The 24,619-nt window shown below is 39.3% G+C and overlaps 4 protein-coding genes across 9 annotated transcripts; 3 read left to right on the forward strand and 1 right to left on the reverse strand.

Annotated features, from left to right (window-relative positions):
- Positions 1-649: 649 nt before the first annotated feature.
- Positions 650-7,995, forward strand: sp1 (sp1 transcription factor). Of its 3 annotated transcripts, none has more exons than XM_044025051.1 (6): positions 650-733; positions 1,336-1,409; positions 2,609-3,995; positions 4,817-4,958; positions 5,563-5,756; positions 6,103-7,995. In XM_044025051.1, the coding sequence occupies exons 1-6, from the start codon at positions 727-729 to the stop codon at positions 6,402-6,404; spliced, it is 2,106 nt and encodes a 701-aa protein (XP_043880986.1). In that variant the 5' UTR covers positions 650-726; the 3' UTR covers positions 6,405-7,995. The 3 variants fall into 3 exon arrangements, with proteins under 3 accessions (XP_043880986.1, XP_043880987.1, XP_043880988.1); XM_044025052.1 differs by having other exon boundaries at positions 5,566-5,756; XM_044025053.1 differs by lacking the exon at positions 650-733 and adding an exon at positions 740-822.
- Positions 7,996-8,056: 61 nt separating this feature from the next.
- LOC122768815 (cell division cycle-associated protein 7-like) lies at positions 8,057-11,458 on the reverse strand. 2 transcript variants are annotated; one of them, XM_044025060.1, is made up of 9 exons: positions 11,381-11,458; positions 11,192-11,272; positions 10,382-10,738; positions 9,699-9,794; positions 9,404-9,556; positions 8,938-9,081; positions 8,617-8,766; positions 8,293-8,429; positions 8,057-8,166 (listed from the first exon to the last, which is right to left on the reverse strand). In XM_044025060.1, exons 1-9 carry the CDS (start codon positions 11,381-11,383, stop codon positions 8,124-8,126), a joined length of 1,164 nt encoding a protein of 387 aa, XP_043880995.1. In that variant the 5' UTR covers positions 11,384-11,458; the 3' UTR covers positions 8,057-8,123. The 2 variants fall into 2 exon arrangements, with proteins under 2 accessions (XP_043880995.1, XP_043880994.1); XM_044025059.1 differs by having other exon boundaries at positions 9,398-9,556.
- LOC122768813 (bone morphogenetic protein receptor type-2-like) lies at positions 10,723-18,302 on the forward strand. Its single transcript, XM_044025056.1, has 11 exons — positions 10,723-10,757; positions 12,092-12,383; positions 12,674-12,883; positions 13,103-13,267; positions 13,528-13,611; positions 14,343-14,449; positions 14,623-14,844; positions 15,628-15,742; positions 15,908-16,276; positions 17,188-17,324; positions 17,404-18,302. The coding sequence occupies exons 2-11, from the start codon at positions 12,347-12,349 to the stop codon at positions 17,536-17,538; spliced, it is 1,581 nt and encodes a 526-aa protein (XP_043880991.1). The 5' UTR covers positions 10,723-10,757; positions 12,092-12,346; the 3' UTR covers positions 17,539-18,302.
- Positions 18,303-21,439: 3,137 nt separating this feature from the next.
- On the forward strand, positions 21,440-24,175 carry LOC122767613 (proline-rich protein 13-like). 3 transcript variants are annotated; one of them, XR_006360227.1, is made up of 5 exons: positions 21,442-21,673; positions 22,271-22,334; positions 22,446-22,996; positions 23,466-23,627; positions 23,741-24,175. XR_006360227.1 is itself a non-coding variant. In XM_044022997.1 (4 exons), exons 2-4 carry the CDS (start codon positions 22,319-22,321, stop codon positions 23,520-23,522), a joined length of 624 nt encoding a protein of 207 aa, XP_043878932.1. In that variant the 5' UTR covers positions 21,442-21,673; positions 22,271-22,318; the 3' UTR covers positions 23,523-24,175. The 3 variants fall into 3 exon arrangements, 2 of the variants coding, with proteins under 2 accessions (XP_043878933.1, XP_043878932.1); XM_044022997.1 differs by having other exon boundaries at positions 23,466-24,175; XM_044022998.1 differs by lacking the exon at positions 22,271-22,334 and having other exon boundaries at positions 21,440-21,673; positions 23,466-24,175.
- Positions 24,176-24,619: the final 444 nt, after the last annotated feature.

Raw genomic sequence — 24,619 nt, forward strand, 5'->3', positions numbered from 1 at the left:
TTCATTTTGCATGTTTTGACAGGATTGTTTATTAATATTTATCAGTGTGAATGGTGATGTGTTGATTTCCAAAAAGACATTTTATTTACTTTGGTCTGATCTGGTTGAGACTGTACAGCTAAATCATCCATCCATCCATTTTCTACCGCTTTATCCTCCAAATCAGTTGCTTTTAAACTATGTTCCTCTGTTTATGTATGAATTTACATAAAAAAATAAAATGGTTAACTTCAATCACAGTTGAGCTATATTAGCTGTGGTTGACTAAATTGTATATATTGTCTATATTGTACGCTGAAAAGAAAAAAATCCCACATTGATAATACACTGTAGGAACATTAAAAAGAATAATTAAATTGTATTATGTATAGTTATGTATAGTCATAATTTAGATAAAGATATCTGCAATGACCAACTTTATACACATGATGTAATTTGTCCCAGGAAAAATAAGGTTCTGGATACAATTGGTGGAAAGGAAGAATGTAATAAATACAATTTTCATGTTGATAGTTAATTAAAGTAACTTAATAAATGTTTAGTTCGTTAACTAGTAGTTCAACTTTATTCACTGGTTGATGTTCCCGTTGGCGGGCCGCGCGGGTGCATAAATCGCACACACTGTGTTTTTCTTCTTCATAGCGGGCGGTCAGTCAAGTTAGTGTGAAGCTGCGAAAAGTTGTCAACCCGAGAAAAGCGCAGAGAAACTCCTCCCGTCTTCAAATTATGAGCAGTAAGTGAACTTTTTTAAAGTCGGCGGCGTGTGGTGAACCAGCCATTAAGTTTACACATCGAAGTCAAATCAAGTTACGTCGTTTTAGTGTAAGAATGTGTTGTTACTGTGGTGTATTATTGTTTTCTAGCTAGCGTCCTGAGCAGTTTAAAAGTACCAGCTACTTAATTGCTAATTGTTGGTACTTAGCTAACAACATTTTGGAAAACAAATCGAGCTGGTCAACTGGTTTAACTTAACTTCTGCTCTTTACCGACACACTCTGCCTACACTACCCTGCAGTTTAACTTAGTCCAGTTTGTTGGAGCTAGCTTTAGTGGCACGGTCGAAACTCTTCAGCTGGTACTTAGCACTTTTCCCCAACATTACTTATAGTGAGTTAGTGTTAGCTTAGCTAATATGCTAGCTGCCCCTCCGAACACTTGTGGCATGGATTTCCTTGTGGAATTCCCGTATCGTTAACTTCAGGAACGCTTAGTTATTTTTGTATGGGGTCGTCCATAATTATACTCCCGTCTGTTCTACTCAGTGTTGTGGTCTTGTTAGTGTACGTCGACGAGCCACTCTTGTGAAGATTGATCTGACAAACTCTTCTTCCGCAGATCAGCAGCAGGGCGACATGGCCGCTGTGGGGAGCGGTGGAGGCTTCAGTCAAAAGCGAAACACAAACTCTCAAGTAGGTTAAACGCTTGCGCTTTTGCCAAATCAGACGATGAACTTAATTCTGCTGTCCAGTTACCTCCACTTAACCTAGCATTTAATGTCGTTTAATTGTCCTCTGTGTTGCTCAGTTGTGTTGTGCGGGAGTTGTTGATTTTTCTCTTTGGAGCACATGTCACCGGGGTGGGGAATGGGCAGGTAAATTTCGCCCACATGGGGTGTTCCCGTCAAACCCCGGCACCAAGTGTGCACTTCGCTCGGCCCATTTGGCTGGGTTTGGAGGGGGTGGCTAGAGAAGTGTCTCAGTTTATAGGACAAAATAAAGTGTGGGAGGGAGATGGGTGGGTTTGGGGGGAGGGGAAGAGGAGCCCGCCGCTGCGCTGGGGAAAATGTCCCTCCCATTCTCTCCCACCGTGTTTCCTCCACGGACTTCACACTTCTGCCCATCCTCTCTGAATAACTGAGCTGCGTGACAAACAAAAGTGGGTTAATATTATGAATTGGATTTATGGGAGTGTTGTAGTATGTCATCATTAGATCGATTAAATCAAATGCTGTCGTTTATTTTCCATTATAATGTTTATTTCAAATTAAACACACTTGGTTTATGTCTCATTTAGTCACAGTCAATTTTCCTTTTTTTATCAGATGCACTTCTCATTATTTTTTACTGCACCTGTATCCTAGCATTTTTTTTATGCCTTGTTAGAATTTTCTGCTTGTTTTTTTTCTGCTATCCCAATTGTATTTGTTGTTTGTTTTTTGTTTTGTTGAAAACATGTTTCCTCATTTATTAGATAATTGTTAGCTTGCCTACAGCAATTCTCCCTGGAATTTTTTTCAGTTGTAATGAATTGCCAGTGTTAATGAGTGTGTACAACAATATGACCCATATTAGTTTAGTTAAAGTAGCTTTAACTTAAATGGCTTAGTAATCATTGTATATAATTATTTTTATTTTTTGTTTTAATCTTAATTTGCTTTCTTTGGTGTTCATTGTGCAAGTTATGAGTGAAATGTTGTGGCACATTGATACATTGAAACACTGAGCCTATGTGTGCCCATTATTCCCTTTAGTATACAAATTCAAACTCCTGAACTGCTTGATTTATTTTAAACTTATCTACCTCAGACTGTACTAAAGTCATCTACTAATACTTTTTAACATAATAACGTCCCAATCTTCTCTCTTTGTTTTATGTATTCTCTTTCTAGGACTCACAGCAGCCATCTCCCCTCGCCTTGTTGGCAGCCACGTGCAGTCGTATTGACACCCCAGGAGAGAACGATTCACCTTCAGAACAACAGCAAAACCAGCAGCAACAGCTGGAAATAAACCAGGGTGTTTTCACCTCCAGTGCCAACGGCTGGCAGGTTGTACCTCTCAGCATTCAAGCATCCTCAGGCACGAACACTGTCACCACTGACACGTTGGGGGTGATGACAGGAGTAGACCTAGGGAAGAACAGACAGGTGCTGTCATCATCAGCTGCTGTAACTCAGGGACAGCATCAACAGCCACCACAATATGTAGTAGCCCAGGCTCCATCAATGCAGGGTCAGCAGGTGCTCACCACCATATCTGGTATGATGCCTAACATTCAGTACCAGGTTATTCCCCAATTTCAGACAGTAGATGGGCAGCCAGTGCAGTTTGCACATGCTCAGCAGGAGTCCGCTGTATCTGCAGCAGGACAAGGGCAACAATTTCAGATTGTGTCCTCTCCAAATGGTCAGCAGATTATAGCAACAACCAACAGGCCTGGTGCATCAGGAAACATCATAACAATGCCCAGTCTACTTCAGGGAGCCATCCCCATTCAAAATATTAGCTTAGGCAATAATGTCTTACAAAACCAGCCCCAGTTTCTGGCAAATATGCCTTTATCACTTAATGGGAACATCACATTGTTGCCTGTTAGTACTGGAACAAACAGTACAGGGGGAGATGCAAATGGTGGAGGGGATACTGGAAGCCAGCTTATACAGCAACAACCAGTGTCTTCCAGCAGTGGGACAGGGTACATGACAAGTGCATCCACTGTCACTGCGCAGACCTCATCTTATGGAATGGCTCAAACACATAACAGCAATGGAGCAGTGGCAGGGACATACCAGCACGGCACAGTATCTTCTCTGGGTGTCCCGATACAATCAGATAACAGAGATGGGCAGCAGCCACAACAGATCCTTCTCCAGCCTCAGCAGCTTATCCAAGGTGGAACGCCCCTTCAGACCATCCAGGCTGGTACTGTCACAGCAGCAGGAGGTCAGGTATTTGCAGCTCCAACACTCAGCCAGGAAGGGCTTCAGAACCTTCAAATTATGCCAAATACAGGCCCCATCATCTTGCGCACTGTAGGCCCTAACGGCCAGGTGACCTGGCAGACCCTTCAGATCCAGAGTCCGACAGGAGCACAGATCACGCTGGCCCCAGTACAGTCTCTCCCCCAACTTGGTCAGACTCAAGGAGCTGCTGCATCTGGAGGAATGTCTGTCAACACTATGCAGATCCCAGGTATCCAGACCATAAATTTGAACACACTCGGAGGGTCCGGGCTGCAGCTGCAGGGTGTTCCCATCACCATTTCCAGCACAGCAGGTCAGTCGTCTGTCCACAAATTATTTATATTCTGTGTAAAAATGTACACGCTGTTGTGTAATGTGCACATACTATTTCGCAAAATGAGACAAGTATAATTAGTGATTTAGGGAAAAGAGGAGTCTTATTTGTACTAACTGGTCAGTGTGTTATTTGGATCATGTATTCTGTTAGTCTGTATTTGCTTGGATTTAAATAACAAACCTAGTCGCAAATGTAGTTGTATTTTCATTGTTCGAATTTGAGGCATGGGTTTAGCTGTTAGTACAAACTAGTAACATAGCAGTAAATTGAAAGTATCTCAAGTAGGCCATAAAAAGTATTTTACTTGAGGGGTTTGATTTTTGCTCTGAAATTCAAACTATCTTGTATCTCTGGTTTTGATCAGTTTTTGTTGTTTGAAAAAGGTGCACTATACTGGTTTAGCCAGTTTAACTGGTCTGGAGTTTCCCTGAGCTCTTATGTGTTTGTGTTCATGTTAAAATCTATTTCTTTCTTAACTTGGTAACACTACATCTGTTCAGATCATGCTCAGATTACAATACTGAGTTGGCCACAGTGTCTTTGTCAGTGTAGATACTCCCAGTCTTACAGAAATCTTTATCACGTCCAAATCTCTCTCTCTCTCTCTCTCTCTCTCTCTCTCTCTCTCTCTCGTGTGTGTGTATGATAATAATGTGTATAATAAATAAAATGGTTTATGAAAAAGAATGTGTATTCTGGACGTGTATTCTGATCGTACTGAATGAAATGAGATTAAATGTGCATCAAATTAAAAGATCTGAATGACTTATCTCTATTAACCTCTTACATCACTATAGGAGACCAGACTTTACAGACAGGTGGAGAAAGTTTGGATGATAGCACAGCTATGGATGACGAGGACATTAGCCCGCCAACTCAAGGCCGACGCAACCGGAGGGAAGCCTGCACCTGCCCCTTCTGCAAGGATGGAGAAGGACGGTATGTCACTTTAGCATATTTCAGAATCAGAATCCGTCTAACCCTCCTTCTGGACAAACTATGTGTTTGTAGTGTTTCACTCAGAATTGGATTCAGTCTGTGGTGGTATCTGTGTGAGGGGGTTGCAGTGTGATGTGGGTTGATTATAGTGCTGGGTAGTATACAGGTTTATACCAAAAATCAGTATTTCTTTTTTTTATGATGTGAATTTTTGGCCAATCACAGGGCAGTGGATGTTCTGAGGAAGTTCATTTTGGCTGCCTGTTGCACATAAACCAAAAAAAGAGAAAAACAGTCAAGACATTAAATACAATAAAACACATTGGCAAAGCATTTAACAACCTGGATTTGAGATTCTACAATCAAACATTTCCCAGCTTTAAACTGGCATACATTATTTTCACAGTAATTTATGTTATTTCAATCTGGTATGCTGTTATTGAATTTATTTTCATCAAAAGGGCAAATTTTATTGGAAATCCATAACTCTTTTTCTTTAAGTTAGTCGATGAGGACTAAGTTATTATTATTGTTCTTTTGACATTTTTTTCCTGTACTGTCTATTCAGAGTCCTCTAACTCTGATGTATGGTTTTGACTTTAAGCAGTGACCCATCTAAAAAGAAGCAGCACATCTGCCACATCACTGGCTGTGGGAAGATCTATGGCAAGACATCCCACCTGAGGGCCCACCTCCGCTGGCACACAGGGGAACGACCTTTTGTCTGCAGCTGGTCGTTCTGTGGCAAACGATTCACACGTTCGGATGAGCTTCAGCGTCATAAGAGGACACACACAGGTACAATCAGGATATACACGGAAACAAAATCTAGGAGGACATTTTTAAATGCATGCATGTTGAAAAGATAAATGAAAAGAGTCCTTGATTATGTCATTAGTACTAACACTATACAGTAAAGGAGCACAGTACAGCCGTTTGTGTGTGTCATGTGACAGCGGCATATTTGCTATGTGATTGAGTGTGTTTTTTTTTTTTAACACGATTAACAATCCTGAATATTACATCATGTTAATCATTTGCTATATTTACTTATGTCCACAGTATTGCCAGTGGTAGTTCATAGTGTGAATGACTGTCAGCTGAAGCTGTTTTACACTGATCTTTTCTCTTAACTCTTTTTCAGGCGAGAAAAAGTTTATTTGCCCAGAGTGTCCTAAGCGCTTTATGCGCAGTGATCACCTCTCAAAGCACATCAAGACCCATTTGAACAAAAAAGTAGCCCCCAACAGCGGCACCGCAGTCTCCGCTGGCGCCGTTTCTCCTGCAGCAGGAACGGAAGCTGGCGGTGGGGCAGTGTCGGCCAATGACCAGCACACCATTGTCACCATGGAGACCTTATCTGCTGACAGCATAGCTCGACTTGCCAACAGTGGGATCAACATGATGCAGGTAGACCTTCACCAGATCAATGGCAACAGCTACTAAGTCCAGTGAAGGAGCAGGACGATGGCCTTGATGGATGCTGCACTGGGACATTTGGGGTTGAAAAAAGAGCACATCTGACGTCAGATGCAGATCCTCTCATGGGCTTCAGACAGGACAGGTGGTCACAGGTGCAACACAACCCATGCTATTGGATATAAAACTAAGGCAGGAATATGATTTCCACCTTTTATTTAAGGAAATGTCGCATTTAAAGGTCAGAGGTTGATCGAGGTGAATTAAAATGTTAGATTAGAAAAGTCATGAGATATATCCCATGAATGGAACTGGCACTACACTAACATTTGTCCCACATAAAGCCCAATCTAATTGATGGTGGGATTGCAATAAAGCACACAGACCAGCACACTTAGTGTTTTATTGTTAAGTAGTACTATTCTTCACACAAGCTCCTCCAGTAGTTAACAGATGACACTACTAAGTTGGACTTTTACGCTTGTGTCCAGGGCTGTGAGCTTCTCTACTTCTTCCTTTTTCAGCTCAGGTGTTTATCAAACATTACTCCAGGCCCACTTCACCCCTTAACACTTATTCTCTCCATCAGAGGCACGCCATAATGATCTAGTGTGGCAAATATTTGCTTCTCAGAGTTCTATGATTTGGGAGAGCAATCCCAGTATCATAGGAATAATACTTACATGTTTTATGGTGGACAGCAATTTATAAGCCAGAAGCAATAATGAGTGTGAGGATGTCAGTGTGCTGGGGTGCTGAAATCCTGAGTAACTCTTAAACCTCTTGTGTAGGTACACACATTTAAGCCATCAAGTTTTGATATGTTTATCATTGCAAATGCATTTTTGATTGTTATTTTTTTCCATGTAAAAATATAAATATAATTCTTTTGGTAATGTAAAGGCTGCAGATACTCTTAGCATACACAGTTGCCTTTCAGTTGTATGACTCTCATGCACAATCACTCTTAATCTTTTGTTATTACTTTTATATATATATATATGTATGTATGTATGTAGATGAAATATGTTAACATAAAAGCCTTTCAGTCATAGAATGCTTATTCTATACAGTCAAGATCTTCCCAGTATTTCTTTTTCTATGCTGTACTTACCACCTGGAACTGTTTGAGTGTGTGAAAAACTATTTCTTGTTTATTCTCATCTGGTCATAGTTAAGTATTTTGTATTAGCGTCCAGACAGCTTATACATGTAAGCTCCAAACCAAAGGTTCATAATCGTTTTGGGGAAAACTAAGAAATGCTTTTTTTTTTGGTCCACAAATGTTCTAATTTTTACTCACAATATGCATGTTAAAGTTCTAACTGGAAAGATCCAGCTCGAGGCAAACCTCGAACACATCCCTTTATTGTTGAAATAAATAAGTTGCAAAATGTATAATGATGACCCAGTGGTAGCTTTTGTTTCTTTGCTTTGACACTGCTTAATTTCACATAAAGCTATAACTTGTATAAACTATGTTTAGAAACTCTTCATTGAAACTACATCCAGACAAGTGCTCTTACTTTTGCCCCATTTTAAATAAGGGATTTTATATTGTGTGTGTGTGTCTACAACTACTGCAACTGCCAACAGCTGGATTAAAATTCTGAACATGTTTTGTCTGATTTCTATGAAAACCTGTATCAAACAACAGTCAGCTAAACAAAAAACAACATTTTATTGATTTTAGAATCACAGATTGTGTATGCTTTAAAATAAAGACTCAGAACAATGCTGCTGAGGTCACATCTCCACATCATCCTCACTCTTCAATTTGTTACGGAGGCTGTAATGAGATAAATAACACATGTCAGGTGAACAGATGTTGTCTTTTCTTTTTAAGGTCCCCCCAAAACCACTTTGTAGGACCTGCAGTGCACCTCCACACTTGCATAGCCCACCAGTAGCCCACCTTGTAAGGTAGGAGTGGACGTCGGAGAAGCCGTGGTATTGAGCCAGAGGAAACAGGATGCCAGTCGGGCAGCGGCCTTCACGCTGACGGCAGAAGCTGCAGTTGCAAATGCCTCGACAGGGAGGGCACTGCCACTCCTGGAAAATAAAATTACAGCATGGTTAAACAATGAAGTTTCTTTGCTTTCCAAAATAAGATTTCTCTTTTTTTAATGTCAGAAAATGACAAACATGGTTACAGAAACAACCTTGAGCATTGACATTTGTGAGTATTTTTCCAGCTGTATGTCAATTTGTGTGTGTGTCAATTTATCAGCAGCCTAACCGGATCCAGCAGCGCCTTCCTGACGTCCTCTCCATATCTGTTCCTTAGGCACGGCCCACAGAACTGACCCTGAATGCCACGGCATCCTTCGTTCCGACAGCACGTCTTTGTGTCGACAGTTTTCTGACGGCACTGATGACACGTGGAGCCCTGAAAATACCAAGAAGCTTCAACAGTGGAGTTGGGAAGGCACGTACAGAGTTTTATTTAATTTTACAATTTTCTCTGTAATTTTAATATTTAGGCTTTAGCACAAAGGATAAAGCCACCTGATAGCGGCATGATACCAGTTTTTTATTGGGGGTCTCGTGGTGAACTCACTGTGGCACTGTTGTAGACTTTTTCAGTCATGTTGTCTGCTACCAGCTGGAGCTCGTCCTCTGTGATGTCCTCCACAGGACGGACAAAATGAGGTTTGCTCTGGTTAGGTCGTGGAGTGCCACGTCGCTGTGGGGCTCGGCGTACCTGGGACACAGAGGCAATAACCCCCCAGATGCATTTGTTAAAAAAGAGCTAGTGCCAAGTATCACGGCTACAGTCTCTGCAGCATTACACAAGTTTGATTATAACTTTCTAATATTCTGTCATAACCTGCCTAAAGTATAAGTTGTTTTTAATGACTTGTCATAAACAGGATGTAGGAATCACTCAGGCTGTTGAGAAGCATGTCAGTCAGCTGTATGTGGAGGTGACATTTTGGAGCTGTAATCACAATATCTTGAAGGTTATCACAAGTCCCATGCATAACCCAATCCTTGATAAATGAACAAATAGAACATACATGTACCTCCAACAACTCCTCCTCCAAACTGAATTCAATTTCTTCTTCCTTGACAGCTGCAGGATCCTCGGTTCCTCCCATCGAGCGGGTCTGTCTGCGGGACACCCGATCTGGGTTCCTCCTGGATTCGCCTCCAGCTGCACCAGAGTTTGGTGGACGCTGCAGTCCAAGTAAGATAAAAATCACACAAGTCATCAGTCTGCAAAGAAATACTGTTCCAACAAGACTGACTGAAATTCTATCAAGATTTCTGGCCACTTGTTTAATATTAAACATTTCCAATTGTCCACTGTCAACTCACATGTCTTCTCTCTTTCTTCTTCTGTTTGTCTGCTTGTTTTTTCAGGATCCCTGCACCTCCTGGCATTTTCTGCAGGTCTGCCATCAGTTGAGCCAGCTGTTAGAAAACAGAGAAGATACAGTTTGAAGAACATATCTGTATGTATTACACCAATATCCAAATTGTTTTCAGTGCTCTGAATCTGTACAGTGTCAGCCAGGCCAGCCTTTAATATTTACATATATTACTATGATAATCATCTGAGACACAGGTATGTTTGTCATCGGGGGTGGAGTGGCTCAGTGGTTAAGACCCTGCCTTGTGTACCAAAGACATCATGGTCGCAAGTTCGATTCCACCCCTGGCTAATTGTACTTGATTCCATTGTAAGTCGCTTTGGATAAAAGCGTCTGCTAAATGACATGTAATGTAATGTAATGTAATGTCATCCCTCTGCTCTTTCTGCACTCACTCAGCTCACAGACTAGTCATGAGTTACTGGTGTTAATGTCTAACTTGACAATTCATTTGTCAATCCTGCCTTAAGTCAAAGAGATAAAAAATAAAAAATGTCAAAAGGTGTTAGTGACTACATTTAGTAGTGGAGTAATATATCATGAGTCTGAATTGTAGCTTTGTTTGGGACATTGGTGATATTAATTTCAAATTAACCTGGATATTCTAGGGCAGTGATTCTGGTTTACCATTGCTTTGTTGGCCTTGATGTTCTGCTCCCTCTTCGCCAGGAAAGAAGCCGACTCGTCCCCTGAATCGAATCTAGGATTTTCACGAGGAGGCGGAGCAGCCAACGCCGTCTCATCTTCAAATTTAACACGTGTCCCTCTTCTTGCCTTACTAGTCTTTCTTGCCTTCTGTGCTGAGGTTTCTTCCTCTTGCACCTCATCATCCTTGTCCTCCTCACTGGATTGCAAGGTGGAGGGGGTGGAGCGGGTGGAGCGCAGTGCCACTCTCAGCCTGAAGGGCTGGTTTCTAGAGGGTGCTTTAGATTCCTGCTTCTTGGGTGAAAGATCAAACTCAGCCTCATCTTCCAAACTTAAATTCTGGTGGATATGAACACAGGTGATTTATAATGAGGTTAGTGACAACTCTTGACATTACACCAGTTTTTACAGTGAGACTGATGCAGCAATGCAATGAAAAGCATGTTCACTCTGCACTGAAGTGACAATTAGGGCTGATCGAAGACGTGTTAACTTTGTTGTCTTAATTCCAACAACATAATTAACAGAATTGATAGAAAAATAAAATCAATGCCCCCTTTAACACATGAGGTAAGTCCTTTAAGGTAAGACCTTGGTCAAACAAAGGTAGCACAAGGAAAACATCTACGTTTATTGAAGTTCGTGTACCGTGAATGTTGATATATTGTACAGCCCTAACGACAATGAGTAACTTATGTCATATAAATAATCTCTTTAAAATAATAAGTCTCACTGTTCTCATTTGTGTCCTGAAGAGGACGTGAAGGCCTCGATTGAAGCCAGCAAACGCACCTTGAGCTCACTGTCCGAGAAGCCGTAAAATGTTCGGTCGTTTTCGGAATCTTCCGCAAACACATCAGCCAAAACCGTTGCCTGAAGACAGACATGTCGAGAAAAATAGTTAAAACAGAATAACGGGTTGAATATCAACCACTAATACTGAAAGCAAGTTGTTTTTGGGGGGTTGTTTGAATGTTTTACCATCTTATTCGTGGCTAACGTGTGGACCGAAGACAAGTCTACCTTTAGCGTGAAAAGTTGGACCCGCCCACGCGTCGGTACCGGTCACCTGTTTAATTAATGTGATTGACAGTGAGATGCGCTTGTTTTAAATGTCAGGGCAGCGGACTATATAGACACCAGCCGGGGTCAAAGCACGTACTATTCTGTTTTTATCTGTGTATATGTATTTATCTCTATTTAGTTGGATAACGTTAATTTAGAAACACGCGAATTTAAAACAATTTTTAAAAAGTATATATTTAAAAAAAATAATTTATTTCAGACTTATCAAAGGTATGTGTGGGTAAGAAGAATTAAGATGCAAGTCCTTGAATGTTTGTAAACAAACAAACAAAAAACTGCTTCTTGTATTAAATATATTGTCAAAATATTGAATTAAGAGGAAATACCTTGACTTACCAGTCATAAATGTGACTAAATATGTATATATAAAATAAATGGATAGTTTAAAGGTATGTATCTTATTGACACACATAAAACTATTATATTATAGTATATTATCATTCTTATCTGCTCCTAGGTAGAAAAAACTACTAAACCCCCTTTTATATATATATATATATGTATATATATATATATATGTATATATATAAAGGACTTGAGTACAACAAAATGGAAACTTGAAGCATGGATGTCGTTTTGTACTGGTTTCTTTTGTGGCCCTGTCAGTTTTTCCCAAAAGGACTTCCCTGCTGTCATCAGTTGACCATAAAAGCACAAAGGCAGCGGCATACAACACTCCCACATTGACAGCATGGTATGTTTCTTAACACTGGGAGTAGATTATTTTTGATAAAAGAACTGTATTCTCACAGTCCAACACATGCAGGTGTGTGGCAGTGGGAGTGATGCTGGGAAACGTGGGAAACTCCTATCACATTCCCAGGACACTCCCTGCCTGGCCACTCTGGTCTCAGAGGGACCATGATCCTGCAACAGTGGTTGGTGATTTTGGCTGCTGGTGAGTGTGCTCTTGTATATACTTTGCTTTATTTTAATTTGATTTTATTGCCTCGTGACTTCTTATTTGTGATTTGATAGCTGCCATGTTGCTATAATTTAATATGCAATTTAATATGCAACAATATACAACAACTCCGTAACTGGGTCTGTTACTAAACTTCATCATACTAAAACTTGGACAATGAAAATGTTGAACTGAAGGTGGTAAATATTTTACTATTATTTGAAGTGAAATTGTGGTAATGTGTACCACATCTTAATGTCCTTATTTCCTCTTCTTCTTTCCAGTATTCATCTGTACATGCATGTGCAGCCCGTTTTCACTTCAAAAGAGACGGTGTGCGTTCCACTTGAACGGCACCGCAGCAAACACTGAGCAGAACAACAAATACGTTACTTCTGGCAATGTGACCAGGTCAGTGCAGGTCTGTGAGAGCACTCACTGCTGTGTGGGATATTTCCGGGTCCTCAGTGGTCAGCCTGTGGTCGACCTTCTTGGTAAGAAAACCTACTTATTACATATCCAAACTGGTGCCATTAGAGAAAGACATGTGATTTATGCTCTAATCAAATTTAAGCCCAAAAGCCATCTAATATTGTCTGATATTGTTATAAGTATAAGTATAGTTAAGTATATAGGGTTTTATGCAGCTGTCTCCTCTGTGAGCCTAATGTGTTACTTCCTTTTTGTTGTTGTTGTTGTTGTTGTTGTTGCAGCTTGTGATGTCGCTGAAAAGGCTTGCCCAGATGCCGTCTGCAAGACACAAACGCGCTTTAAGTGGAACTACATGAAATGTGTTTGCAACACAGACTTGTGCAACAGCAACATCACGTGGACACCAGATTCAGAACAGCCTCAACACACACACTCTAATTTGGAAGGTATGGTGATAACGCGATTTCTATCAGCCATTGAATATCAGTTTTGTGAACTATATAGTGACACCATTACTATACTGACATTGTAGCTAAAGATCTTTCCCACTTCACAAACTTGGAGGACAAAGCTGAGAAGAATAATGTTGTTTTCTGTCGTGGTTTTTAATATACTCACACAGTCTTACATAGAATGTGTGACGGTTAAATGTCTGAATTAAAATGGTGCTGTCATTTTTGTTTCTTCTCAAAATAAATTACTAAAGTTGCTGTCACTCTAATTGGAGCATTACTCGTCCTGGGCTTTGTGATCGCTGCTGCCAAATGGATACACTTCTTCAAAAGCAAAAGTAAGATTTTTTATTTTCTTTCATTTTTCTATTAACACTAAATGCCTACTTTAGTTGGTAACATTAGAAATTCCATTGAATTTGACGCCCTTGTTTAGAGTATTGAAGCCATATATGGGATTTTACATTATCATATTATATAGAAATACAAGTTTTTTTTCTCTTGTGAAATACAGTTGCAGAAAGTTAAACTAGAATAATCCAGATGCCTTTTCAGTTGTATGCATTTTTTATGTTTCCTATACAAGGACAATAAAGTTAGTTGATATTTGTGACTGTTACATTAACATTCACAAAAGAGATGATCTATTGTCTTGATTAAAACTCAGCTTGCTGTTACAGTTTAAGTAAGAGTTGCTGGATAATCTTGGCTTCCTGGTTTAGACCTGATTCGGAACAGACAGGCAGTTTGTTGTTTCTCTTAAAACCTTAAACGGTATTGCTTTAGTATCAAATGCCTTCTCTACTTCTCAAAGATTAGAGGGGAAAAAAAGACTTTCTTTTCACATTATTAACATTCTCATTCACATTTTTAGTGATGCCTTTGTTTGACCTTCGGAACTGCCTCTGCTTGACTGACCCTGAGTGTTTATCTCTGCCGTGATACTCCCTTTTACCTGTGTGTCCTTTCTTTGTCAATCTCCAGTTTAATTTATGTCTTGTATCATAGCATCACATTACCCATAGTAAGTGTGTTAACAGTGGGATTTTGTTCATTTGCTTTGATTTAGAAGAGAATCTACAAGGTTGCCCTCATGGTCACAGTGTCTCCTCACGGTTGTCTTGCCAAACCACAAAAAACAATGAGGTTGATGTGGCTGATATTGAACTACAGCATGTAAGTCTTTTTATCAAGTGTATTCATATTATATTACTTACAGTGTGGAAAATGAGGTGATACTATATGTATATATATATCTATCTACAGTATATATATACAGTATGTATATATACAGTATGTATATATACATACACAATTCCATTTTAACTACGTGTTCAATCCTTTTTCAGATTTTGGCCCGTGGATATTTTGCCACTGTCTGGCAGGCGAAATACCGTGGATCTGCAGTGGCTGTGAAAGTTTTACCCTCTGATTGGAAACATAGATTTACTGCAGAGAAGGAGGTTTATGAGCTACCACTGATGAAACATGCTGGGATTCTCCACTTCCTGGGCACAGGGAGGAAACAGGATGATGGCAGCTGGCTCATTGTTGTGCAGTTAGCTGAATATGTAAATGGCAACCACTCATTCATGGAAAATTACACCTGCTGTCTTTTGACTACGTTATTTTGGCTTACTTCTTGTCTGCATGGTCAGCATTCCCCTGCCTCCTCTCTATAGTCACCTCATAAACATGTTTGGTGAGGGGGACATTTATTCACCGAGAGTTCTGGCTCACGATTGGAAAAAGTCTTGTGGGATACTGGAAATTTTTTCTTCAGACGCCCGATAATCCAGTGTCACTGATACCAGATATCACAGATATCAATATAGAGTTATGTAACATGCATTTTGGCTTAAGTATTTCATTGAAAGCAGCTTTATTGTAGTAAGTTGGAAATTAAAATAGGGAAAAGAGTAACAGTGTTATAAATATGAGACTGCAGGCCTCCACTTTTGACCACAATTACAAAAAGCATCCTCTTGTTCCACCTTATTGGCTCACTTTCATGGATGCTCAAATGATCATTACTATGGTACCATACCCTAACCCTAACCATACCATACCATACCATACCATACCATACTGGCTTGTGTGTGTGTTCACTACTGTGGTGTGTAAGACACAATACACTATCACTAATTGGTGTGTGTGTGCTAATTCTATTCTATCGGATACTGTGGAAAATCAACAGTTCTATTTCCCCCAACAAACACACACAAATGCAATCAATTTTTTTGTTTTAATCTTCTTGATTTAACTTTTATAGTCAATTAACAACAGTATGTATGCAAACATTCAAAGTGGAGAATCATTTGCTTAACAATATTAAAATGTCTCTTTGATTTCAGGGTTCTCTTTGTTCCTTTCTGTGCACACACACCATCAGCTGGATGCAGTCACTGAAGCTGTGCCAGTCTTTATCGCAGGGACTTTCCTATCTCCACTCTGACCTTCACAGCTATGGTATGAGCCAGAATGTTACTGAGAATACACGTCATGTATCTGCCGGTGTGTTACAGCCTACCAATGTGGACATGATGGTTGTACTGTTATGTGTGCTATGTAGCTTAAATAGCACGTATACTGTTATATGACTGATTATTCATGTGTTTGTATCTTTTCTTGCAGATATGCATAAACCCGCGGTGGCTCACAGAGACCTCAGCAGCTCCAATGTACTTGTGAAAGCAGATGGTACTTGTGCCTTGTGTGATTTTGGATGCTCCACCATCCTGCGTACTTGTTCATATCAAAGCCACCTCATGGCCATGATGGTGAGAAGCAGGCAGCACAGAGTAATTGGTCAAAGGGAAGTGGCCAAAGAAGATGGAGACGCTCATATTTTTTGTCAGAGGGGCACTCTGTGCTACATGGCTCCTGAGATCCTGGATGGTGCTGTAGATCTACGCAGCAGTAGCTGTTTCAAGCAGGGGGACATTTATGCGCTGGGACTGCTGCTGTGGGAGATCTGGATGCGCTGCTCGGCTTTATTTGCTGGTAAATTCACTTTCAGTAATGTCATGTGATGTCAGATAGTGCTTCTCTTCACCTCTGACATTTTTATTTTTCTCAACTGTAATTCTTACTGCGCAGATCGAGCCAGTGTTTGGATATTTAACCCTTAGAGCACAGAGCATTCCAGCTGCTTTTTTCCATTACTACGTTTAAATGTACAGTATACACTGAGAGTATAAGAACGTGCAACATAGAGGGTCTCATATCCTTTTTTTTCAGGACAACCTGATGAGAAAAAAAATACATTTCACCAACTATATAAAGACACCTGAGCAAAAAGTACTTAAGATGTTTAAAATCCAATTGAATTTGGAAATACGCCACAGGTCAAAGTTCACTTGGCTTGTTTTTATGAACAAAAAGAAAAGAAAAAAGATCTATTTTGTGACTTATTTTGTGACAAATTATTGCTACTTTATATCACTACTAAAAATGCGATCTAAAATAAATCATAACTTTGACTCAAAAACCTAAGACGGAAAAGCCCCACATTTTTTAAAACCTGAATATGTGACTTCTCCCCAGGATGTCCATATAAGGAGTTGTGTATTATTCCCACAGCAGTTTACCATGGGTTCACCTGCAGCACAGATCTGTGCCGTGTGAGCACTAAGGGTTATTTGGGTTTATTACAAAATGAATAAAAGCAAATGTTCCAGTAACTTTTACAGTCAAAACACACTGCAGAAGGAAAGTGCACATATTTGGGGTTTTTTATATCATGAGAATGTTCTTCGGTGAGTTGAAAGAGTGCACAAAAAGTATTCCAGACAAAAAAGGTTACATCATCAACACTGGGATTTTCACAACTTTTGTTTCAGCCTCCTGCTCTGATAAATATACAGTATAGCTTCAGATCAGAAGGAAATTCAAATAAATGTCTCCATCTGCAGGCGGTAACGTTCCACAACATCTACTGCCCTATGAATCTGAGCTGGAGGGCAATGTAACACTGGAGAGCCTCATCATGCATGTGATTACCAGGGAAAAGAGACCCTCCATACCTAAACACTGGGAGCTGCTACCACAGGTATTCATTAGTGTTTTCATTAGCTATAGTGAGCTGTGTTGTGTATGTTTATTAACTGGGTATGGCTTAAACCTTTCAGGGATCTGCACTGCAGGAGCTCCTGTCAGATTGTTGGGAGTTTGATCCAGACGCTCGAGTGACGGCTCAGTGTGTCGCAGACAGATTAGACTCTCTTCAGTCTACAATGACTCTTTTCCCACCCGATTTACAGTAGTCCACTAGCAACTGTTACCACTGTTGTGTTTTTTTAATTCTTTGAGGACTCTACATCTACACTACAGGTGTGTACATTTTTACCCTCTTGGTGTCAAATTATTAACTGTGTGAAGTGAATGTAAAGCACTGACTTGTGGTAAATGTTCTGTGCAGGTTCTAGGTTTCCACTGCAGTTGTTGGAAAAAACAATGTGAAAATGTACTAATTAGAGAGTATATTTTTCCACAAAGTGTTAAAATTGAACTTAAATATTTTAAGTACAATGTACACTGTCATTTATGCTGTGTAACAAACAATTTCATGGTTTCTTTTGTGTCACTACTTGTCATAGTTTTAGATTGAACGCTTTGTGTTTTCTTGAGCATGTTTCTATTACTCACCTTTAATTTGGTTTACTTAGAATTACTTAAAAATTTCCATTTTGTCATGAAGAAAGTTGTAGTATTTGAGAAATAATGAATAAGAGGTTATTCCTCTAATCACAGTAGGTTGGATGTGTTTTTATTGTGTACCCATTCTTGTGAAACGATATAATTTTGGTTTGTGTATTAGTTTACTATCATTGTTATCTTAATGTTGTGTCTTAACAGTTTTAATTCTGTATTTTCATTTCATTTTCATATAATTTCTTTAATAATGATGTAATTTAGTTTTGAAGAGTAAAAGTAAATTTGTATTATTACGCTGCAACAACCGTGTTGTGTCATTATGTCATGGAAATGTGTGTGGAGCATTAAAAATAGCTGTTTACAATGATTTCAAGTCACGTGTGTGTGTGTGTGTTTTGCACCATAGAAACTACTGTAGTAGGTCATCCTCTCTTTCTAAGCCTACGGGAATGTCGCGTAACAAAGGGTGTGGCACTCTGGTGCATCGTATTCCTGCAGTAAACAGGAAGACAAAACGAGACAGAGCTGAATTGACAAACTTATAGAGGTAAGTTTCTAAGGTAAGCCTGAATCTCTAGACTGTGATTTAAACAATTTTTGAGTTTCAAAATCTAATGCTGAGCATGATGTACTATATATTTTGTGAATCGAGTTTGTCAGTTGTCATAAAGTTGATAACAATAGCCCTACACCTGTCGATACTAGACTACAGGTGCACCTGTGTGTGTCTGTCTGTGTGTTGCGTTTTGGTAAAATGTTTGTTTATGCTGTATGTACTATATGTGGTAAGATATACAGTATATGGCAACCGAAAAGTATAATCTCAGATTATAACTTTTCATAGAATCATGTACAATCATGAAAGTGACTTGGACTGAATCAAAATCCTCTTATAATATATATGTATATATATACATATATATATACATATATATAATACCATATAGTTCATTTACACAATGTATAAAACTTGCTTTTTAAATGTTGACTAAATGTTAATTGTATAAATGTTTTCCCAGGTTTCCTGAAGTATTTGACGTGTCATCAACTATGTGGCCAAATCAAGGTAGGATATATCAAAAATCAGCATAACCCACAAATACTTTTTTGGAAAAATGTATTGTATGTATGTATGCATGCTTTTACTGTATGTGTATCAGGACCTCCTCCTCCACTGGGCTTATCAAACCCTCCTGGGTACAACCCTGCATATCCTACATATCCTGCATATCCTGGACCTTCTTCAGCATTTTATCCCCAACCTTCAAATCCAGGGTGCCCACCCGGCCACTTCCCAGCAGCGATGAGCCCAGCTCTGGTTCCACATGCACCTCCCGGTGTGACGCCTTATGGGGCTCCACAACCTTATCCTTATCCTATGGCTCCAGGTGGATTTCCATTTGCCCCCACTGCAGGTGTTCACCCATGCGGATACCCACACTCACGTCACCCTGGTCCATATCCACACTATCCAAAGTATGGTCACCACAAAGGTCACCACAAAGGTCTCTATCATGGAGGGATGACTCCCATGCCTGGGTCATTAACCGGAGGATTGACAGCAATGGTAATGGGAGTGGTAACACACAAAGCTAACAAAAAGATGAGGAAGAAGATGAAGAAAGCACACAAGTGGAACAAGCATGGGCTCCACTACTGCAAGGTGAGATTGGGTTTTAAAATCTTACCTTCTGCAGATGAAAGAAGATTAAGCTTGAACCTGCCAGTACCATGAATGTATCAATAAGAAGCACATTTGAGTTACAGATGTTCCGTATTATTCACCTATTATCAAAAAAGATGTACTGCAAGTCTGCCTTTGCATTTGTTGAATTGGATACATTCGAACGTATGATTTTCTCTTTTTCTCAATAGTCATCCAGCAGCAGTAGCAGTGACTCAGACTGAGGACCAACACCACAAGACATGCAAAGTGACAGAGATGATTATTTACAGAAGCCTATTTCAGTATTTTGTTTTTGTATTTATGTCAAACAGTCTAAAGATATAGTTAAAATACATACGAATGAGTATGTATATACAGTATATAGTGAAACATTCTGTAAAGGGTTTACGACAATGGGAACAGAACTTTAAAGCACTGCTTAATCTTTGGATCTCTGACAATATAAACTGTTTTTTTTTATTTTATGTTGAAGATTTTCTGTTGAGATGATATTTGAGTTGTTATAGAAAAAAACAAACCTCAAGTAAAGTTAAAAGTGTTACTTAAGCTCTTTACTAAGCTTATGCTACACCACTAGTAAGCATGCTGTGTGTGCTCTTTTTCAGGTTAGATCAGTGCCACTCGTGCTGTAAGCCAGCAACAGTTTTATTACTTTTATGTGCATTTACTGTGATCTGCTGTGACAAGTCAAACTGTTAAGACGGTATGCTATCAACGGCCGCTGTCCTCAACTTGTCATGACATGTCTGACATTTGTATATGTATTGGTAATTGGTAATGAAATTAAAAAATGTTGGCTGTTGGTAACCAAGGTTTGAGTTATACTGTCTGTGAGTAATTTGTTAAAATGAAACAAAACAATTGCATTTTTATGTAAACTTATTTGTCTGTCGTGTAATGGAAGGAAGTGTTTGTGAATATGATTCATTGGTTAAATGGCATGTCTGATATTATGCAGTAAAAAGGTAAAGGGGGACTGAGTAGGCTATAATCTGTCAAATCTCTTGTGGGTGAAAACTAATTATTATTATTACAGTAAATGTACTGAGGGTCATTTTTGAGGCAGACGCTCCTTACAGGTAAAAAAAAAAACCCAACTGAATGGGGGTATAATCTATCTAGGGCAGGATATTAATAATACAGTCATAATGATAACTGCAAAGTGGGTGCAAAGTGTTCAAATCAAAACACTTGTGAAATGACAGTGAAAAAGTGGGTCAAAAAGGCTACAGCACGCACAGATTGGTTTTTGCACATGATCACGTTGGGCCATAGATGTGCACAGGAGGACTCCAGGTGGTGCTCAAGCAAGTGCCTCATTCCAATTTTTTGATAGCATCACCAATTATCAGGTGAAAGTGTGCAATAATATCCAAATATTGCATTTGATACAATATTTTGGAGAAATGTGGGGGTTCTTGCTACTCTTCAATAGCAAGAACCTGAAATTAAAACACAACATTCTATCATGACATCACATAATTAGATATTCATGATGATATTTTGATATGGAATGATATATACGTCATAATAAAACGTTTTTATGAGATAAATCTAAATAAATTTAAAATCGCACAACAATAATAATAATAATAACGTTGAAACTCATTTCGTTCAATATACTGTCTATATTCTATCACCTCTTTGGCAGCCGTGTTTAAAAGAAGATGAGGTCATGGGCCGTGTTATTTAACATCTGAATGAGCGTTATTATTTTTCAATTCATGTTTATGAAGGGGTGTCCCTTTTTTTCCACTTGCACCTGAAAAGAGTGTGTGCACACGATGCTTTGGCCACGTCACCTGCACAGTTGTAGATTACGCATCGAGTCATTCACAGCCGCACCTGTCAGCATCGTTTTGAAGGTGTACAGTGGAAACTCGTGGGTCACCCTCTCATTTAAAAAGCCTGCAGGAATGTTGACGTGACGGAAACAAAACACGCAACAAACTAAATGGGCGTGCATCTTCTTCCCACTGCTGCTAAACGCGGAAGATAAGCACAGGGCGGAGGTGAATTCTGCGAAAACTTCCTCACATCCAAGGCCAGTTTCTAAGGTAAGCGTGGACCTATGCATATTACGAATCAGTGATTATTGTTTTATATAATATATATATTATATGTATGGAACAAAAAAACGCTAAAACTACAAGTGTCTGATTTGTTTTTGAGTATTGATCACATGACACGGAGGAATGCAGTTGCTGACATAAATAATGAGACTTATAGCAAAATTCAACCACGATGTGGTAACTAATGATCCGTCACTGTATATTATGTGTTGGAAAAAAGATTTTGATGTTGATTAAGTGCACTTGAAGCTGAAGAACTCTCTTGCATTTAGCTGTGGAAGAATCATAATGTTTATTTTGTACTGTGAGCAAAACAATACCATCAAAATATTAACTTTTGTACTTAAACATATTTATAAATTGTGTTTAACGTGAATGTATTGCATTTTAATTGGTGAACAATAACAACATTGGACAGTTAAACTGCAGCATTTTAGGATGTCCTACTTGCATTGTTTGAAATTGCAATTTCTGTGTTTTTGTCGTGTCATATACTGGAGATACGTGTGAAGACAAAGCTGTCAATCAAGCTCAATGTGGTGTAATGTTACTAAACAAACAATCTTTGCATTAATTTCCTAGCATTTCCTTAGGTTTCCTTTAGTGCTGTCAGGTCAAAGAAATCTAAACATGTGGCCAAATCAAGGTAGTATTTCTCAAATGGTTCATCCATATTCAGAAATGTGATTTTTTTTTTGCCTGTGTTGTAAAATATTTATTCTCAAGAGTAAAGTGTGTGTGCTTTTATGTATTTCAGGACCACGCCCTCCCATGGGCCCACCAAACCCTGCCTACCCTCCTGGCTACAACCCTGCATATCCAGCTGGACCTTATACAGGTCTCTTCCCCCCACCAGGCCAATACCCAGGTGTGGTACCTCATGCACCTCCAGGTGCAATGCCTTATGGCGCTCCACGGCCTCAACATTATCCTATGGCTTCAGGTGGATTTCCGATCCCCCCAGGAGGTGTTTGCCCAGGTCCATATCCACACTCTCCAAAGGGGGATCACCAAAAAGGTCAACAAAAAGGTCACAACAAAGATCACAAAAAAGATCACAAGAAAGATCACAAGAAAGATCACAAGAAAGATCACGGAAAAGGCCACAAAGATCACAAAGGACATCATCATGGAGGCATGAATCCCATGGCTGGTGCATTTGGTGGAGGGATGGCAGGGATGGCAGGGATGGGAGGAATGGGAATGGGGATGGGAGGAATGGGGATGGGTGGACACAAAATCCACAAAAAGATGAAGAAAGGACATAAGGGGGAGAAGCATGGACATGGGCACCACAAACACGGCAAGGTGAGCTCGGATTTAAGTTTAAACTAGATTCCAACTTGAACCTGTCTACACTAACCAGCACACAATTTCTACCAAACAGCATAGATGCAGTCATGTTGTAAGTTCTCTTGTGAATCAACATGGTTTTCAGTCTACTGTTAAAGAGTCAACATTGTGTAAACATACACACTGCATGTGTGTAAATGTGTGAATGTGACTCATAGTGGCAAATGTTTGAGTGGTTGTTAAGACCCTATGCAAGCACATGTGCCAGTTCTTCTTACTATATATACTATACTACATATATATATATATAGTATATTATATATAGTTCTACTATATCACTGAACATACTGCGAGCTGTCTTAAAACTGCCACACACTGTCTGTCGACAATGCTACAAGTATAGGATTCTCTGTATTGTCTAGTCTTCTTTTTAAATGTTGTGAATTTATTCCCAAACTTAAACACACTTTCTCTCTATATACAGTCATCCAGCAGCAGCAGCAGCAGCAGCAGCAGTAGCAGCAGCAGCAGTTCAGACTAAGGTCAACGGCTCAAGACAAAGCTTTCATGGAAATTTGCTCTTTTACAAAAAGGACAATTTACATATTCAGATTTGTATCATTTTAAACAGGGTTTTTACACTATTTTATTATTCTGATTCTAATATGGGCTATCTTTATTTTCACAGCATTTATCTGTTTTGACATTCTTCCATATTGCATCTTTTCTGGGTGTGTTCATGTCAGATTTTCTTTAGAGTTAGAGTTTCTATTATCTATTCTAATATCATCCATTAGAAAAGAAATGTCCGTGCTTATGCCCCCTTTATTACACACTACAATGGTTATAGCCATATTTACAAACTTGGCTCCAATAATGTACAATTAAAGGAGCTTTATGTAAGAAATGCATTGTATCAAGTCATGAAATTACCATGATATGTCATTAGATATTAAGTAAACATGTTAAATTAAAATACTATTGGTACAGACACTACTGTCAATTTTTATTAACATCCTACATTTTTGTACACGCTCACACAAGTGTAGCTCCTCGTAGTTCCTCAAACTACCTGGCAACCTCAAGTCTCAGGGTAAGAAGGGGGAGAGGAGACAATGGTTGTTGTAATTTTTTTATTTGGATTGTACTGCCTGTTTTAAGTTGCATATCTTAAATACAGCCCCTATAACGGAATTAAAGTGCTCATTGTGGTTTTATTGCTTGGTATACAAAAGAGAGCACACACTGTATCATGTATCAAAATGAGATGGTGTCCCGCATCCTCCTACTCACTATCCAGCTAGTTCACCATTCCTTCTTATTTTATCAATCCTGGCAAGATTAAACCCTCCTAAACTGCCCAAGTGTTCCATGCCCAACCTACAAAACAATAATATCACACTACATATCACTGACATAACAAAACATCTTTGTAAAACCAGAATTCACATTGAACGAGTTTAACTTCCTGAGAAGTTACGAATGTGGGCTGATACTAAGAAGAATCGACATTGTCATTCCATGTGAGCCAGTACGTAATGGCCGCACCTAAATATTTGTGATGCTTCACACTTTCCACCTCTAGGCCGGTAATTACCACAGCATCAGCCACCGATTTGTTCCTTCTGAAATCCATAA

The sequence above is a fragment of the Solea senegalensis genome, linkage group LG4 (assembly GCF_019176455.1).
Source record: "Solea senegalensis isolate Sse05_10M linkage group LG4, IFAPA_SoseM_1, whole genome shotgun sequence".
In the NCBI taxonomy this organism is placed as follows: Eukaryota; Metazoa; Chordata; class Actinopteri; order Pleuronectiformes; family Soleidae; genus Solea; species Solea senegalensis.

Bases quoted from the DNA above. Each gene is read 5' to 3' on its own strand.
- sp1 (XM_044025051.1), top strand. The intron at 1,410-2,608 runs GTAGGTTAAACG...TTCTCTTTCTAG, and splicing joins AGCGAAACACAAACTCTCAA to GACTCACAGCAGCCATCTCC. The intron at 3,996-4,816 runs GTCAGTCGTCTG...ACATCACTATAG, and splicing joins CACCATTTCCAGCACAGCAG to GAGACCAGACTTTACAGACA.
- LOC122768815 (XM_044025059.1), bottom strand. The intron at 9,557-9,698 runs GTGAGTTGACAG...CTTGGACTGCAG, and splicing joins AGAAGAAAGAGAGAAGACAT to CGTCCACCAAACTCTGGTGC. The intron at 8,430-8,616 runs GTTAGGCTGCTG...TTTATTTTCCAG, and splicing joins GGAAGGCGCTGCTGGATCCG to GAGTGGCAGTGCCCTCCCTG.
- LOC122768813 (XM_044025056.1), top strand. From the start codon at position 12,347: ATGATCCTGCAACAGTGGTTGGTGATTTTGGCTGCTG. The intron at 14,450-14,622 runs GTAAGTCTTTTT...ATCCTTTTTCAG, and splicing joins CTGATATTGAACTACAGCAT to ATTTTGGCCCGTGGATATTT. The intron at 15,743-15,907 runs GTATGAGCCAGA...CTTTTCTTGCAG, and splicing joins CTCTGACCTTCACAGCTATG to ATATGCATAAACCCGCGGTG.
- LOC122767613 (XM_044022997.1), top strand. The intron at 22,997-23,465 runs GTGAGCTCGGAT...CTCTATATACAG, and splicing joins GGCACCACAAACACGGCAAG to TCATCCAGCAGCAGCAGCAG.